The following is an 18,241-nucleotide window of genomic DNA, read 5'->3' as shown; positions in this document are numbered from 1 at the left end:
TTGCAATTGCGACTTTACTATAGTTGTGAATTTATAACACATTGATGACTTTAAATAAAACTTTTTTTTGTAGTTTTGACTTATTTACCAGTTGAAACTTTATCATTCTTGCAACTTGTATCTTACAGTTACGATTTTCTCATAATTGCACATTTATTTCTTACAATTACGACTTTGTTTTTTGCAATTCATTCATTCATTTTCCTTCCACTTAATCCCTTTATTCATTAGGGGTTGCCACAGCAGACTGAACCGCCGACTTATCCAGCGTATGTTTTACACAGCAGATGCCATTCCAGCTGCAACAGAGTTCTGGGAAACATCCATAATCACTCATTCACACACATACACTACTGCCAATTTAGTTTATTCAATTCACCTATACTGCATGTCTTTAGGCTGTGGGGGAAACTGGAGCACCCAGAGCAAACCCATGCAAACACAGGGAGAGCATGCAAACTCCACACAGAAATGCCAACTGACCCAGCTGGGGCTCAAACCAGCGACCTTCTTGCTGTGAGGCAATGGTGCTAACCACTGAGCCACCAAGTTTTTTTTTGTAATCGTGGCTGTTTATTCTGCAGTGTCACTTTATTTCTTGTACATATTTACACTTTACATATCACAGAGTCTTTGTATGCCATAATTACGGCTTTGATGTTTTGACTATATCTCTCAATTGACTTAGCTACTGGTAATTTCACAATTATGACATCGTCTCATACTTTATCTTCAAACTTCAACTTAATTGTAACTTTATATCTCATATCTATTAATTATTTCTCCATCATTTTATTATTCTTGCACATTACAGCTACTTTTTTTTCATAATTACAACTTTATTTCTTGCAATTGCAGCTGTTTATCCTGGTACATGATTTGTGGATATATCTTGCTATGGCTCAGTGGTTAGCAAAAAGGTTGCTGGTTTGAGCCTCGGCTGGGTCAGTTGACATTTCTATGTGGAGTTTGCATGTTCTCCCCATGCTCACGTGGGTTTTCTCCGGGTGCTCCGGTTTCCTCCAAAGTCCAAAGACATGCGCTATAGGTGAATTGGGTAAACAAAATTGGCCATAGTGTAGTGTATGAGTGCGTGTGTGAATTTGAGTGTATGGGTGTTTCTCAGTACACAGTTGCGGCTAATATATGCTGGAATGGTTCATTCCTCTGTCAAGACCCCTAATAAATAAGGGACTATGCCAAAGGAAAATGAATGAATGTATCCTGCTTTGTACTTTGTTTCTAGTAATTGTGCCTTTATATCTCACAATGTGACTTAATGTCTCATAATTATGACTTTCTTTTTCATAATTGCAACTTTATATTTTGTTAATGCAACTTTTTCACATAAGGATTTCACTTTTGATATGTAATTACACAGTCCTGAATTTGATTTTGTAATTGTAAATGTTTTTATCTTACAGTTAAAATCACAGCTATGACTTTCATAATTGCAAATTTTACACTCAAAAAAAAATTATGCTCGCTGTTTGTTTAAACTCCTTACTTTAAATGAGTTAAAACAACACAAATCTTGAGGTTTTTTTTTGAAACAACGTAATTTGTAAATTTGTAAAAACTAACAAGTTAACTTAATTCCTTCATGTTGTCCCCACACAAATTGATTGTATGGAACCATGGATTTTTTTACAGTGTACACTGTAATAAAATCATGGGTTTGACACAATTCCTTCATGTTTTTTTTAACACAAATCAATTAAGTTAACTTAATCGTTTTTACAAATGTAAATAGATTAAACATAAAACAATCACGTTGTTCCAAAAATGCCCTCAAGATTTGTGTTTTTTCAGCTCATTTTAAATAAGGAGTTTAAATGGACGACAAAAGTCGCTTTTAAGTGTAGTGCCACTTACACTTTATACAACTTCAAATTTTTGTTTGACTAATTTCCTACAAATAAAGACTTTTATGCACATAATTGCAACTTTATATATTCGATTGTGACCTTCTTACACATAGTGTAATTTTACATCTCTCAAATACGCTTTTTCTCACACAAATCTATGGCAGAAATAGCCTTCCATACAGGGTGCTAATTGTGTTGTTCGTTCATTTATTTTCCTTCGCCTTAGTCCCTTTGTTCATCAGGGGTCGCCACAGAGGAACGAACGCCAACTCATATATGTTTTACACAGTGGATGTAACCCAGTACGTGGAAACATCCATACACACTCATTCACACACATACTCTACAGCCAATTTAGTTAATTCAGTTCACCTTTAGTGCATGTCTTTGGACTGTGGGGGAAACCGGAGCACCAGGAGGAAACCCACGGCAACACTGGAAGAAACAAAGGAATGCAAACTCCACACAGAAATGGCAACTGAGCCAGCCGGGACTCGAACCGGCAAACTTCTTGCTGTGAGGCTAACCACTGAGCCACCGTGTCGCCCCTAATTGTGTTAGATACTGTAATATTGTATCATTGTATTATACTGAAATAGGGCTGCGGAATATATCCCAATGTGTGCATTCACTATAGGCACATCGCAAGATTCTATGAATTATTGAATATTAAAAGATAGAAATATTATTAAACATTATTCTTTTTTTAGTGGTTTATACAATGATGACTATGTTGTTTTGTTTAATTGTGCAATTTCAATACCATTTTGTTGTATTTATATATATACTTGTAATTTATTATAATTTATGCAAATATAATGCATTGAAAATGACTTGATCATCCCAAATCGAAATCTAAATGGGTAAAATCTTTCCAAACTGTAACCATGGGGTGTGACATTGACAACAGGGTGCGGATCCAAATGCAGATTTATTAGGGAAGTCAGGTAAGCAATGGTCAACACAGCAAACATTAAGGATGGCCGACCTGAAACTGCCGTTTCAACACAGTGTCGAGATCCCGAAGCGCAAGTGTTTTGAAGCGCTGCACCGAAGCATGATCTGAAACACCCAGATCATGTGACTAAAGTGTTTCGAACACTTTACAAAGTGTTTGTTTGGATGTCAGACCAATGTTGAAACATAACGATACAAGAACAAAGCATTTCAAACTGATATAAAGCAATTCAAAAATAGCCGTATCAGCCTGGATCCGAACCAACTATCCCTGCATGTTAATCAGGAACTCTCACCACTCCAAGACAAAGGAAAATGTGTTGTAGTGTCACTAAAACAGTAGACAAGACTCGGCAGCATTGTGTGTGTTTGTGCTGCTTGTATAGTTCATGAATCAGTACTTGAGCAGCTTCAGCTGTGAGAGTGTAAGGAGTCAGGATCTGGAACCAGTTGTGTGTGTGTGTGTGTGTGTGTATGTGTGTGTGTGTGTGGTGTTTTTTTTGCATTACATAATAAAATATCAAACAAATTAAGATGTACCAAGTAGGGTTGGGCAATGTCGGCCTATTTGGCATCGTACAATGTCTAATGTGAAACATCGCGATTGACGATGGCATCATCCTCATTTGAAAAGCAGGAGGAGGGGGTGTTGATAGACTGCGCGCGACGTGTAGAACGTCCGGGAGACTTGTTTGGGATGTCTGAATGTCACGTTTAACAACTGTAGTGAGACGCGATCCAGCAGTACAACCTTGATAAAGACGTGCACTGGTCTATGTCTCTGAAACTCTGACAGAAGTCCGTGGCTGTGTGCGTGTGTGGCTCTGCAGTGAGCACCACTCGTGTGTGTGTGTGTGTGTGTGTTTGTGTGTGTGTGTGTGTGTGTGTGTGTGTGTGTGTGTGTGGTCACGTGATGTGCGTTTCCAGCGGATGCAGGGCTGTTCAGAAATGCTAGGTAAAACATGGTGTGGATGTGGATCGTTCTAAAATGCCATTTTAACTCAAAGACGTATTAGTGTAAACAGGGCCAGTGTGTGTATTTATCGCGAGCGGGTTTGTGAAGGGGGCAATGCGGAGCATCAGCGATGCCAGCTCAGCATCGTGTTGTGTATTGGTCATCAGCGATGGACGATGGCATCGTCTATGGGCTCAACCCTAGTACCAAGTATATATTTAAGGGGCAAAAGGTAGTGCTGTCACCTTACAGCAAGAAGGTCGCTGGTTTGAGCCTCGGCTGGGTCAGTTGGCATTTTTGTGTGGAGTTTGCATGTTCTCCCCACGTTCGCAAGGGTTTGCTTTGGGTGCTACGGTTTCCCCAAAAAGTCTAAAGACATGTGGTACAGGTGAATTGAGTAAGCTAAAATTGTCTGAGTGTATGGGTGTTTCCCAGTGATGGGTTGTGGCGCCCCAAGATTATTAAAGAGACTAAGCCGAAAAGAAAATGAATGAATGAATGAATGAAAGTATATATTTATTTTAAAAAGAATGTTCTAGTTATTTTTAGTTTCAAATTTTGTTGTGTCTATATTCCACTCTGACTTGAGCTGCACCAACTGTATGGTTGATGTTGAAATAACACTGTGGCACAATATGTGTTTGAATTCATATTTTCATCTCTCCATTATTACCACCATCATACCTTCTGTTTTCAGAGCCTCCCGCTGCAAGCTCATGTGTTTATACTTTAGCATGTTTAAAAATATTATGCCTTGTAAGAATAGACCTGCTGACCTGGTCAAAGCAAATCGTCGGTGGAAAGTCGCAATGTCTGCTGCAGCGCTTTGTACATTTACATCTACGCGTGTGTGCATACATGTGTTTATATAACTTCATACGTCCAGTAGAGCCACGAAGGAAGGGAAAAGCCAAGTTCTTCATGTGGCGGTGTAGAATGAAAAGCTAAGCCAGTTGGCCTGTAATTACGGCACACACACACACATAGAGGTTTTACTACAGTGCTCCATTAGCAGTGGTGAGCCGCACTGCAGGTGGGCATTTGGCCATATGGACACCACACACACCAATCCCAGAGGCCAATAGTGGGCACCCTTTTGCAAACACTGGTACTAATATACTACTGTGTCCTTAAACTGCACCTATGTCTTTCTTTGTATTGGCCTCGGTGCCGGAAAATGCTTCACTTTAACGAAAAAGTAGCCAAATACGTTTTGGTACAAGGACTAGGTTGACGTTTCGGACACAGTTGACTGGCTTGTGAAACAACGTGACGATTGGAGTTACTAGTTTGTTTAATGTCTCATTTTAGTTTTGTGTTTGGAAGTTGCCATTAAAAAATGGTCAAGGAATCTCCATTAAAAGGGTGTTTTCCACTTCTCACATTGCGCTCTTTTAAACTTGATTATGTTTCCTAAATGGAGATTTGCTAAATTGCAGGTAAAATCCTGGAATATTTAATTAATACAGTGTATAACATTTCATCGAAGACCTAGACTTTTTTGCATTTATTTTTATTTTAATTTTTATTATTCACGATACTAGCATTCAGCTTAAAGTGTAATTTAAAGACTTAACTAGGTTAATTATGCAAGTTAATGAGGATGTAGTACGGATCACAACCCACAGTTTGGAGTGCACAAGAACCGCGGATTAATAACTTTTTTTGAATTTGTAGGTTAATACAACATTTAAAACAATTGCAAAGAGGTCGCCTCCGGTGTCATTCAAATCACGTGTATGAAAGTATTTTGGCTTCCCTGTAAAATATAATGAGAATTGAAAAGTTTTGGGGGGACTTTAATGCTTTCTTATCAATTAAAAGTGTTTTCTGTCACTTTATGTTTAGCTTGCATTAATGAATTCAGTCTAAAGCTAATTAAACATTAAAAAACATTAAAGCAATTAAACATTAAAAAAAGATTGTGATCTCAATTTAAACCTGTGTAACATGAATGATCACATGAATGATAGTGATTTGCATATGTTTATTAATCATTCGGGGCACTGCAATAAAATCTGCGTTTGGTCGAGAGAGATTCAGTTTTTACACTTTTTTTTAGTTAGTTACAAGCAATTAAATAACACAGCAGTACTGGGAGAACAGTTTATAGTTCAGATTAAACACACCGATGTTTATGGTAAAGATTAAAATCGCCGTTTAATAGAACTTGACACTGGTGAATGATGTTTGAAATTCATGGGAATTTTTCTAGCAAGGAATATTTCACAGTATTTTCTGTAATTTTTTTCTTCTGGAGAGAGTCTCATTTGTTTTATTTCGGCTAGAATAAAATCAGTTTTTAACTTTTTAAAACCATTTTAAGGTCAATATTATTAACCCCTTAAGCCATATTTTTGTTTGATTGTCTACAGACCAAACCATTGTTATGCAATGACTTTCCAAATTACCCTAACGTGCCTAATTAACCTAGTTAAGCCTCTAAATTACACTTCAAGCTGAATTTTTAGTCAAATATTTTGTACTGTCATCATGGCACAGATAAAAAAAATAAATCAGTTATAAGAAATGAGTTATTAAAACTATTATGTTTAGAAATGTGATGAAAAAAATATTCTGTCCATTAAACAGAAGTTGGGGAAAATATATAAAGAGGGCGAATATATCAGTAGGGCTAATAACTATATATAAATATATGGACGACTTGACTATTCAATAGGTTTTCTTTATAAATTTCTCTGTCTGCACTCTAATATGTAAATGGTAGCTGATGGACCACAATGTGGTCATTTGTCTTTCATCCATATAAGTTTTAAACCCAGAGCTGGATTTTAAGTGTCTTTTCCTCAATCCGTCGCTGTCTGTTTTTTTTTTTTTTTGCATACAGATTTATACAGATTGGGCAAACCACTACCTCGCCAAATCCGGACACAAACGCCTGATTAAAGACCTCCAGCAGGATGTTGCGGATGGCGTTTTGCTGGCAGAAATCATTCAGGTTGTAGGTAAGATTAAAGATAAAAATCATTTTCCATATTTCAACAAACCCTTCTTCTTCCTTCAGATGAAAAGAATACATAAAACCTACCATTTTGCTCGCCTCTACCAGTCATTTTTCACCATAATGAGGAGGGAGAGAAGGAGGAAAGCAACGGACACACGCACGCACACACACACGCACAAGAGCATAACAGAAACTAACCACCTTTATTACTTTGAATGTGTTTTATGGGATCTGTTTCTGAAAAGGGGCAATTTGTGGGTGGTTTATGAGGCTACAAACTGAGTTGTGAACATTTTAATAAGCCAAAATAAAATAAACATATGCCAGAGGAGGTAATGCATTCCTGTTCTCATTTCTGTTGTAAATACAAAAGACCACACCACAATGTATTTATGAACCAAGTAACAGGTGGAAAATATAGTTGCTTTAATTAAATGTCTCTGTTTTCTGCTTTTCGTTCAGCAAATGAGAAGATTGCAGATATCAACGGATTTCCAGAGAGTCGCTCTGAAATGGTAAAACTAAAATCTTTTGTTGTGCATTTTTATGTTATGTTTTGAGTCTTTGTGAGTTCAAAGAAGGATAAAAAAACGAACTTCCACCCTTCAAAAAGGAAAAATGAAAAATTTGTGAATTTAAAACTTAAAGTAAAACTCTTATTTTATTTTTTTCTGTTTATTTCTGATTAATTCCTTTTTATTTTTTTATGTTATATTAATTTTTTTTATTATTGTTTCTTGTTATTTTATTTTTATTTCTTATTATTTTTATTTATTATTTTTAGTTTTATTTTAGTTTTATTTTTATTTTCTTGCTATAGAATTTAAATTCTTTTTATATTGCATTATATGATATGATATTATTATTTTTTTTTCTGTTTCTAATTATTGTATTTTATTTATTTTTATCATAAAATGTTATAATTTTTTGGTTTTATTTTGGTTTTGTTTTATTTTTATTTTCTTAATATTTTATTTATTTTTATATAATATTATATTACATTATATTATTTATTTTATTTTTTGTTTCTTTTTTCTTTTTTTATTATTATATCTTATTTTATTTATTTTAGTTTTTTGTTTCTTATTTTTTTATTTTGTTTAGTTTTATTTTATAACATGTTTTTTGTTTAATTAAATTTTTGTTTCGTTTTATTTTTTCTCATTATTTTATTTTATTTCTTTTTATATTATAATACATTATGTTATTTTTTTCTGTTTCTAAATACTTTATTTTATTTCTTTTATATTATAATCTGTTTTGTTTTATTTTATTGTGAAATTGTGGTTTTTGACTTGATTTACATATTACATTTATAGGAACAAAAAATGTGTGTTTCAGTATAAAATGTATCTCATTAAATTATAAACTTAAAAATTTTTTAATAATTAGGTGCCTATTAGAATCTTTCATTCAATTCAAATATACATCACTATGGGTGAGGCAGTGGCACAGTAGGTAGTGCTATCACCTCACAGCAAAAAGGTTGCTGGTTCGAACCTTGGCTCAGTTGGTGTTTCTGTGTGGAGTTTGCATGTTCTCTCTGCCTTCGCGTGGGTTTCCTCCGGGTGCTCCGGTTTCCCCCACAGACAAAGACATGTCAAAGACATGCGGTACAGTTGAATTGGGTAGGCTAAAGACATGTGGTACAGGTGAATTGGGTAGGCTAAATTGTCCGTAGTGTATGAGTGTGTGAGTGAATGTGTGTGGATGTTTCCCTGAGATGGGTTGCGGCTGGAAGAGCATCCGCTGCGTAAAAACTTGCTATATAAGTTGGCGGTTCATTCCGCTGTGGGGACCCCGGATTAATAAAGTGACTAAGCCGACAAGAAAATGAAAGAATGAATACATCACTATAAATATAACTAAATAAAATTACCCAAATGAATTATTGTGTGAACTGTCCCTTTAATAATCCTTCTCTTTGAGGACAATGGCAGGTCTTGTTGACCTTAAACCCCTGGTGTAAATCAGTGTGAAGCAACTCATCGTCTCGCCATGTCTCGCTCAGGATATACATTGTAATGTCACAGAAACACCACAGGACGGACCCACAGGGTTGAAAACCACAAATCTCCCCAATTGAGCACCATCTGCTGGGTTTATGTTTCTTTTACACCTGAATATAGTGTGCGAACCGGCCATGGTGGGCTACATTTTCCTAGCAACACTTAAACAGTGGGTTATTAGGCTTGATTTGAAATGCATTCTCTTTATTTTTGTCCATGTTTCTCTCTCAGATTGAGAACATTGATGCCTGTCTGGGTTTCCTGGCTGCTAAAGGAGTGAATATAAAGGGACTTTGTGCTGAAGGTAAGACGAGTCTTAAAGTGTCAATTATACCCAAAGGAAAATGTTCTGTCATCACTTACTCTCATGTCATTGCAAACCCACAAGAGCTTTGTTCATCTTTAAGGCACAAATGAAGATATGTTGCAATAAATCAGATTGCTTGTCCCCCTGTTCAAAGCCTCCATTTCAAAAAATTAAATCCATATAAATTGAGTGGTCAAATACAAATCTTCCAAAAGAAATCTTCACATATACTTTAAACAAATTTTATTTGAACTTTAATTGACTCTTTTTTGATCAGTGAATATAAACAAGCTCAACCACACCAAACAAATGGCTCTGGCTCAACCAAAACAAATCTCATTAGTTACTGAGAAAGCTCAAATGTACATTGTGACATACACAAATTAATGTTGCAGGTTCCCACTAAAGTTTAATATGCACTGTGACATACAAGAATCACATTGATTCTCGTCAAAGCTTAAACATGGACTGTGACATGCAAGAATGAATCTCAATGGTTCTTGTGAAAGCTCAAATGTGCCATGTGGCAGAGAAGAATGACTCATTGGTTTTTATTGAAGTTTAAATGTGCACCGTGACCCTCTAGAATTAATCTCATTGGTTCTCGTCAAAGTTCAAACGTGCACTATGAAACACAAGAATTAATCTTATTGGGTCTTGCGAAAGCTCAAATGTAACATGTGACAGAGAAGAATGAATCTCATTGATTCTTATTTAAGCTGAAAGTGTACCGTGACACACTAGAATGAATCTCATTGGTTCTTACAAAGGCTCAAATGTAACATGTGACATTGAAGAATGATTCTCATTGGTTTTTGTCGAAGATCAAATGTGCCATGTGACATGCAAGAATGAATCTCATAGGTTAACATCCAAGCTCAAACATGCACTGTGACATCCAAGAATGAATCCTATTGATTCTCACCAAAGCCTAAACATGCATTGTGATCATAGACTGTAAAAGATATGGACCTAGTATCCGTGATGTCACCTATAGGTTTCTAAAGAACCCAAAAGAAGCTACCAGTTGGCGTGGCCACCCATTGCCATTTCGTTCGCGCGTCATCACACAAACTGGGGAATACCAAACAAGGGCAAAGAGGCGGAGCTACAAACGCCTGCTATCATTTTGATTAGACAGGCTTTTCTATGGGAGAAATGCTTATTTACCTGCGACTCGTTTTTCTTCTGACCACATGTGCTTGGTTGTGTACTATATCAATAAAGTGTTTAGTTTTTTAAAAACACTGCTGTAATACTTCAAGCCTCTTAATACTGTTGTCATAACGTTTTTCTACAGGAAGAAAACGCAAATTAATTCCAAACACTTCAGATATAGTCCGTGTAGGTAAATGCAAGGCTATTGATGAAATCCAGGAATAACACTGCATGCCAACATTTCAGATGAGCCTACAGCTAATCAATCTGTCAGATTCTAGAGTACATTACTAGTCTAAAGAAAAATATACATGATAAATGATCTTAAGTAAAACAAATACATTTATAGAGATGGTATATACGTTTATAAATTCACTCACCTGGGAAATGGAGGCCACGTGAATGGTTTGTGAGCACAATTAAATGCTCACAGCATGCCATATTGTCTGATAATAGTAAGAAATAATTCCAAAAGGCAACTGACTGTGTAAAGCCACATAAAACAAAACAAAATTACGATGTATATGCCGAGTTCAGCAGCTTATAAGCTGTAGGTGAAGTGATGGCGACCAGCGAGACCTAGCTGTCACTCAAGTGGCAACGCCCTTAATTATGCAGACTTAATATAATCTATTATAAAGGAAACAGATGACTTATAAAAAAAATCACCCCCTCACAGTTGTCATGAAGGGTAATATTAGCTGTATGAACAAAAATAGTTTTTTGTACCAGGCTGTAAACGCCTTTTTTGCTGTAAAGTTGGCCATTTTAACAGTGGACTCAATAGAAATTTGCTCTTTATTGAGCCAGGACTAAGGGAATTTCATTAAATTGCAGTTTCAGTTACTTCTGTATTTGCTTCACGAGGGAGAGTGGGAGGTTTCCGCTTAATTGTGACACACAAGAAAGAATCTCATTGTTTTTTTTAGAAGCTGAAACAATCACTGTGACGTACAAAAATAAATCTCATTGGTTCTCACTTTCACTGGGTGAATAGACTCTCGATCTCAAATTTCTTTAACAATATCATCGTTTGTGCTCTAAAGATGCACACATTTCTAAAGGATTTGGAATTTGAATTTTGTGATGAACAAATCTTTTAACTAATATAAATATTTGAATCCAAATGTCAGCTACATTCTGTATTTACCTCTCTACTCATCCACAGAGATCCGCAATGGGAACCTGAAAGCCATTTTGGGGCTGTTCTTTATCCTGTCACGCTTCAGACAGCAGACTTTGAAACAGGCCTCCAGCAATGTTCAGAGTCTCCAGCACAGCCATGGATGCTCCAGTCCTGCTCTTTCTCTTCACAGTTCTCCTGTCAGCTCTCCCTGCCCATCCCCTATCCAACAACACTACACCTCATCTACACCTGCACAGAAAACACACACAGACCTGCAGTCCAGGTGGGGGATAGCTTCTTCACAGGCATAGATGGCATACCTGCTGAAATGCAAATTCAAGTTATTGTTGTATATATGACATGATGAGATTTTAAAATTCTTGTTTTTAATTATTCAAAAATTCTTAATTTATTATTATATTTTGTAAAATCTTTTTTATTTTATGAAATGATACAATGTGACGTGAAAAGGTTGCATTGGAGTTGGTGTGACCATAGTTCTTGGTGGCTTTATTTTACTTTATTTTTAGTATTTTATTTATTTTTTCATTGTGAACGTTTACAATTTATTTTAGTATTTTTTAAAATATTTATTTTATTTTTATTTTTTTCATTTTTGTTGTTTTATTTTATTTTGTTTTTTTTATTTTTAGTATTTTATTTATTTTTCAGTGTGAATTATTACAATTTATTTTATAATTTTTTTATATTTGAAATTATTACAATTTAGATGTTTTGTAGAAGTTTTAGTCCCAATTTAAGCATGATTTTAGATACTCTTAATAGGCTCTTTTTCAATCTTTTGCTTTAAAGTTTTACACCTTCAGCATTTCCAAAAAATACCCATTATTTTTTTCCATTTCAAACTCAAACTTTTATTATTTAATGTAATTATAAAATAGTGTTTATACTATTGGTTTTAATTAATAATTTATTAGTATGAATTAGGTTTTAGTTCTTTTTAATTTAGTTCTTTTTTTTAATATTTTTTAATGAATTATTATTTATTAATTAGTAATTAATATAAATAGTTATTATTATATCAAATAAGCATTTATTTTAAAGCTAAAAATAGCTCTATTGACTTTTGTTTCATTTCTATTTTTCCAAAAACTGAATCTTTTTCCTGCATGTATTTATTTATTTATGAACTCAAACTTCTATTATTTAGTGTTGCTTTAAAATTGTTTATATAGTATTGTTTTTTTTTATTAATAGTTAGTTAATATTCATTATTTTTGCATTTATTTATATGAATTACTATAATTTAGTTAGTAATTAATATAAATATTTATTATTATATAAAATTAGCATTTATTTTTATATAAAGTGTAGTTCTAATGTAATTTTTTAAAACTCCGTCTATTTCCTGCATTTATTTATTTATTTATTTAATTGAATTGTAATACTTTATTGTATAAAAAATCAAATAAAATAAAAAATCAAATAAAGACTAAACAAAATATTAACATTAATATTAATACTAAATATTAACAATCATGGAAACAATCATGCCGTGCCTTATTGTCCCACCAGTGATGATAAACAGCCATATTGCACTGCTATGAGTGTGATATTAGCTTTATACAACAGTTTGACGGAATCGTGTATAAAAAGAAAATCAAACACAGAAAGTCTACAAATCCTTTTGTATAACTATCTACTTTCTTTCACCATTCATTCACATTTGCAGCTGACATAAGTACAGCAGAAGCTGTTACTAATTCACCAACCTTCCTTTAAAGCTAGTATCTGAATGATTCTCTAGCATACTGTCTGAAGTGATGATAAAGCAGGTGGTTTTGATGGCATTTTAAGATTATAAGGCTGAAATCTATTATTTATTTACTTATTTATTTATTTATTTATTTATTTATTTATTTATTTATTTATTTGAATTGTAATACTTGATTGTAGTTAGTTTCCATGATTGTTAATATTTAGTATTTATTTTAATGTTCATATTTTGGTTATTCTTTATTTGATATATTATAAATTTTTTCATTGTTCATTTTTTCTATTTAACTCTATTTATTTAATTGTTTTTCATTTTACTATAATATAAATAGGTATTATTTTCACTTTGAATCTTATAAACTGTATTCAGTTTCAATCTAACATTCTTTTTCTAACTGTAATATTCATATTTTTACATCTTTATTTATTTGAATGCCATCATTGATTACACCTCTACTATTTCTAACACTTCTTCTTTCTCCATCCTTTCTTCCTTCTCTTTTCTTGTTTCCTTCGACCTCAAGTCATCCATCAAAAGTCTCCAATCAGAAAAAATCCACCAGACTCTCGGTTGCTCAGAAAAACAACACTAGGTCTGCTTTCCACATTTCTAAACATCTCACTGTCGATTATTTACTTTTCCTTCTCCTCATTAAACAACAGCACCATCTACTGGTGATCTTCTGTAAATACCCAATCATCTAATGGGTCTTTGAGGCCAAACAAGCATGTGAATCCCCTTCAATAGTCATTTTGTTCTTCATCAGATGATCACATGTTAAAATAAAAGGTTGCTGAGGGTTGTTTATATAATTCTTGTAGCATAAGTGGTTATTGTTGAAAGAAAAGCATGAGTTCAATCTGACTGAACTTTTCTGTCAGGCTTCAGAGTCCCTCATCGAAGGCCAGTGGAGAAAGCAAACCTCGAACCGGCAGCACCAACAGACGGAGTCAAAGCTTCAACCAGTGTGACCGGTTAAAGCCGCCAGTCTCTGCCTACGTTCATGAAAGAGGTTAGTTTATTTACACAAAGCCATGTGTGTGTGTGTGTGTGTTATGTAAGAATATGTAAGCTGTTGTATTGCAAAAGTGTTGTATTGTTCAAATGAGACATTTTTAAACATTAGGACACACCGTCTGAAAAATCTGATTTATTGTTGTGTTTTTTATTAGAATCAACTGTAAAATGTTCTCCTGGTTTAACTTTGTTTTTTGCTCGATTTGCTTTTTTTGTAAATATAACTAAATGTGCTCATTGTAATTATTATTTTTATTGTTGCTATTATTAGTCATGCATTTTTTTATTATATAAATATTTCAAAAACCCTAAATCTTATATTTACAAAAATATTTTTTTAAGCGTTAAAATAATTATATTAACAAGTATAATTTATTATTTTTATACACAAAGTTATATACATTTTTAGAAATTTAAATATAAACCAAGAAAAAAGATATTTAGCATAATAATAATAATAATAATACTGATAATATGAATTGGAATATGGTAATATGTGAATATGTTGAAACCATATATGTATAATAATGTATATTTTTTTATTTTTGTTTTGAAATATTCAAATTGGTATATTCCTACTGATATTATTATTATATATGTATGTATATTTTTACATTTTTATTTTAAAATAATCATATTCATATTGTTGTATAGTTTTAGAAAACTCTTTAAAAAGTACTCGTATGGTATTTTTTGTGTTCTTTTTATAAAGACAGCTTGGATAAGTATTATTAGTAATACTACTTCATACTATTGCTTATGGCAACGCAGTGACGCTATAGGTAGTGCTGTCGCCTCACAGCAAGAAGGTCGCTAGGTTGTTGGTTCGAGCCCCGGCTGGGTCAGTTGGCATTTCTGTGTGGAGTTTTTATGTTCTCCCTGCGTTCGCGTGGGTTTCCTCCGACATGCAGACATGCGGTACAGGTGAATTGGGTAGGCTAAATTGCCCGTAATGTATGAGTGTTTGTGTGAATGAGTGTGTGTGTATGTTTCCCAGAGATGGGTTGCAGCTGAAAGGGCATCCGCTGCGTAAAAACGTGCTGGATAAGTTGGCGGTTCATTCTGCTGTGGCGACCCCGGATTAATAAAGGGACTAAGCCAAAAAGAAAATGAATGAATGAATGACTATTGCTTATTTTATATCATCTTTCACTAGTTCATGTTTATCTAAAAAAAAAAGTATTTTTAACTCCAATTGAGTAACACAAACCATCCTCCCTCGACTTGTTCAGTCTCCGAGTTAAGCAAACCTTCATAATCTTCAATATTTTATGATTCTGTAATTGCATACTCTGTCGTCGACACATTTTTGGCGCACTGTTCTTTCATTATGGGAGGCTTGGATTACACACTTCAACGTTTAGCTATTTACCGCGGTCCTTTCCCTCCTCGCATGTCACATAGTTGATGACAGAGAGTATGTGGAATTTTGTATTCAAGCCATTTTTATAAAGCCATATAAACCAAATTTTCCTCATTTGTACATGCGTGTTTTCATGCATGGAGAGGTGATTGTGTGCTTAACTCTGGTGTGTTGATGATAATAAAGTGTTTACGGCTCACTCATTCAGCACTAATTAGTGGACTTGTGGTAAGAGACTTGTGTGGAGAGAGAGAAAGAAAAAGAGACATTTTAGTGAAAAACTGAAAGTTCAGTTAGTGACTAACTGAGATCAAACGGCTCGAAGAATCCGCAAGCAAGATGAGATTTTCTTTAAGGTAAGGACTGCTAAACTTGATGCCACATAATTTACATTTTGGTGTATATAGTTTTAAATAAATAAAATAAAAGAAATAAATTATAAATAAAAGAAAAAACTGCCGGTTTAGCAACACAGGGAAATTTATACTGTTGTATTTTATGGCCAATTTTAGTTTAAGTTCTAAACATTATGTAATATGTAATAATATAATATGTAATAATATAAAATAATATAATATGTAATAATATAATATAATATAATGTTAAATAAATTTGAAAATAAATTATATAAACATAAATTTAACAAATATTATATTACATTATTTCACCTTATATAATATAATATAATATAATATAATATAATATAATATAATATAATATAATATAATATAATATAATATAAGGTGTGATAATGTAATATAATATTTGTTAAATTTATGTTTTATATAATTTCTATTCAAATTTATTTAACATTGCATTACATATTTTAAGCTATACATTTTAATTTGTTATATAATATAGCGTCAATTAAAATAACTACTAATATAATACAATTATTATTCATATCATCATTATTCTTGCTAGTATCATCAAGTTTTTGTACATTTTTATATCTGCTCTTTGCATTGCTATTTTGACAGAAAACTTACAATTTGTACGATGTTTAATCACATTGTCACAAAGAATGCTCTCTGCAAATTGCTTATTTTTATATAACCAAAATATAAATATTTTAACAGTCTCGTATATCAAGAAATGCTCCCTACTTGCTAACAACCACAGGGGAAAGACATTGGACCTCAAAATAATATTAATACATCACTGCGCATTCTTCAAATATTTTTCCTCATAGTTCATGCTTCTTTTTCTCAGCTCTTCAGCCAATACGCTTTCATATTTTCAGACTCCCACGGGCCTCACATTGCTAATGTCTATGTGCAACAGCTTGACTGCACTTGTTAGGTTGTGAAAGATCTGAGCCACTTTTTTTGGCCAGAGTGACTATTTGTCCCTCTTCTTGGTCAGTCCTCAACTCTTTTAGTAGTTAAATGAATCAAGTCAATGCATTTATATTTGGATTATTGTCTGCCATCTTAAAACAGTTTGCATAATTAAGACTGATGAAATTGATTCATTTATTCATTTTCCTTCGGCTTAGTGCCTTTATTTATCAGGGGTCGCCACAGCAGAATGAATCGTCAACTTATTCAGCATATATTTTACACAGTGGATGCCGTTCCAGCTGCAACCCAGTAATGGGAAACATCACATTCACACACATACACTACAGACAATTTAGTTTATTGAATTCACCTATAGCGCTTGTCTTTAAACTGGGGGGGGGAAACCAAAGTACCCCGAGGAAACCCATGTAAACATGGGAAGAACATGCAAACACCACACAGAAATGCTAACTGACCCAGCCGGGACTCGAACCAATGACCTTCTTGCTGAGACAACAGTGCTAAGCAATGAGCCACCATGTCACCCTGGTGAAATTTATTCAATTTATAAATATTGTTAAATATTTTTCGCAAATATTTTAAAGGGCACCTATGGTGAAAAATCTACTTTTCAAGCTATTTGGACAAACATATGTGTATATATAGTGTATAGACCAGGGGTGGCCAACCCTGTTCCTGGAGAGCCACCTTCCTGCAGATTTCAGTTGCAACCCATATCAAACACACCTGAACCAATTAATTAGGACCTGAACACCACGTGATAATTATAGGCAGGTGTGTTTGATTTGGGTTGCAACTGAAATCTGCAGGAATGTGGCTCTCCAGGAACAGGGTTGGCCACCCCTGGTATAGACCATCATATTGGGGTGATACAAACACACCTAACCCTTTTTTTTTCAATTTAACAACATAAAAACGGTGGCCCAATTACAGCGGTTTTCAGACCGACCGCAACTTTACGTAGGAGTGTGGTCCCCCCGCTCACCGAATTGATTGACAGCTGCGTGCATTAACATGTTCCGGTAGTCACATGTATATGTCCACAAGACCAGGCAGACAACCGGGAATAAAAGGTCTGTTCTGTTTGCTAGGATCAGCAATCATCATCAAATGTGATAAAGAGTAAGTTTTACATGTTTAAAGTGTTTTAAAACAGTGCATGTGTGTAATTAATTACAGCGATTTACTTCAGCTTTACTTCATCACCACAGCCGTGTGTCAGAAAAAAATTTAAAGGAAAACGCTTCAGTCCCGGTTTGTGGAAGTTAAATCAGGTTTATTTTGTACATTAGCATAACAGATATCCACACAACAGTGGAGGTTAGCCTGCATCCTGACACATTTGAGTGCAAAAACAGTGCTAAGCTAAGCGCGCTGTCTGTCTGCCTGCCTGCTTGTATGTTTGTGTGTGTGTTTGTCAGCTGCGGTGTGCGTGTGTATCTCTGTGTGCGTGTGTGTGTGCGTGCGCGTGAAC

The 18,241-nt window shown here is 34.1% G+C and overlaps 1 protein-coding gene across 19 annotated transcripts in view; it reads left to right on the top strand.

Annotated features, from left to right (window-relative positions):
• nav2b (neuron navigator 2b) overlaps positions 1–18,241 on the top strand; it is a 159,156-nt gene that overhangs the window by 33,780 nt on the left and 107,135 nt on the right. For 10 of the 19 annotated variants that reach the window (XR_015526344.1, XR_015526343.1, XM_087311982.1 and 7 more), the window contains 6 exons: positions 6,629–6,746; positions 7,208–7,260; positions 8,986–9,058; positions 11,388–11,628; positions 13,607–13,675; positions 13,965–14,095. Coding sequence is in view for 17 of the 19 variants with exons in the window: in XM_087311982.1 (XP_087168108.1) it covers positions 6,629–6,746; positions 7,208–7,260; positions 8,986–9,058; positions 11,388–11,628; positions 13,607–13,675; positions 13,965–14,095 (685 nt within the window). In the remaining 2 variants the exon portion in view is untranslated. The remainder of the gene's footprint in view (positions 1–6,628; positions 6,747–7,207; positions 7,261–8,985; positions 9,059–11,387; positions 11,629–13,606; positions 13,676–13,964; positions 14,096–18,241) is intronic. The other 9 variants (XM_087311985.1, XM_087311984.1, XM_087311981.1 and 6 more) reach the window with 1 other exon arrangement.

This window comes from Danio rerio, chromosome 25 (assembly GCF_052040795.2).
Source record: "Danio rerio strain M-AB ecotype USA chromosome 25, GRCz13ab, whole genome shotgun sequence".
In the NCBI taxonomy this organism is placed as follows: domain Eukaryota; kingdom Metazoa; phylum Chordata; class Actinopteri; order Cypriniformes; family Danionidae; genus Danio; species Danio rerio.
Note: the sequence above shows the minus strand (reverse complement) of the source record. Positions and strands in the feature narration are given on the sequence as shown.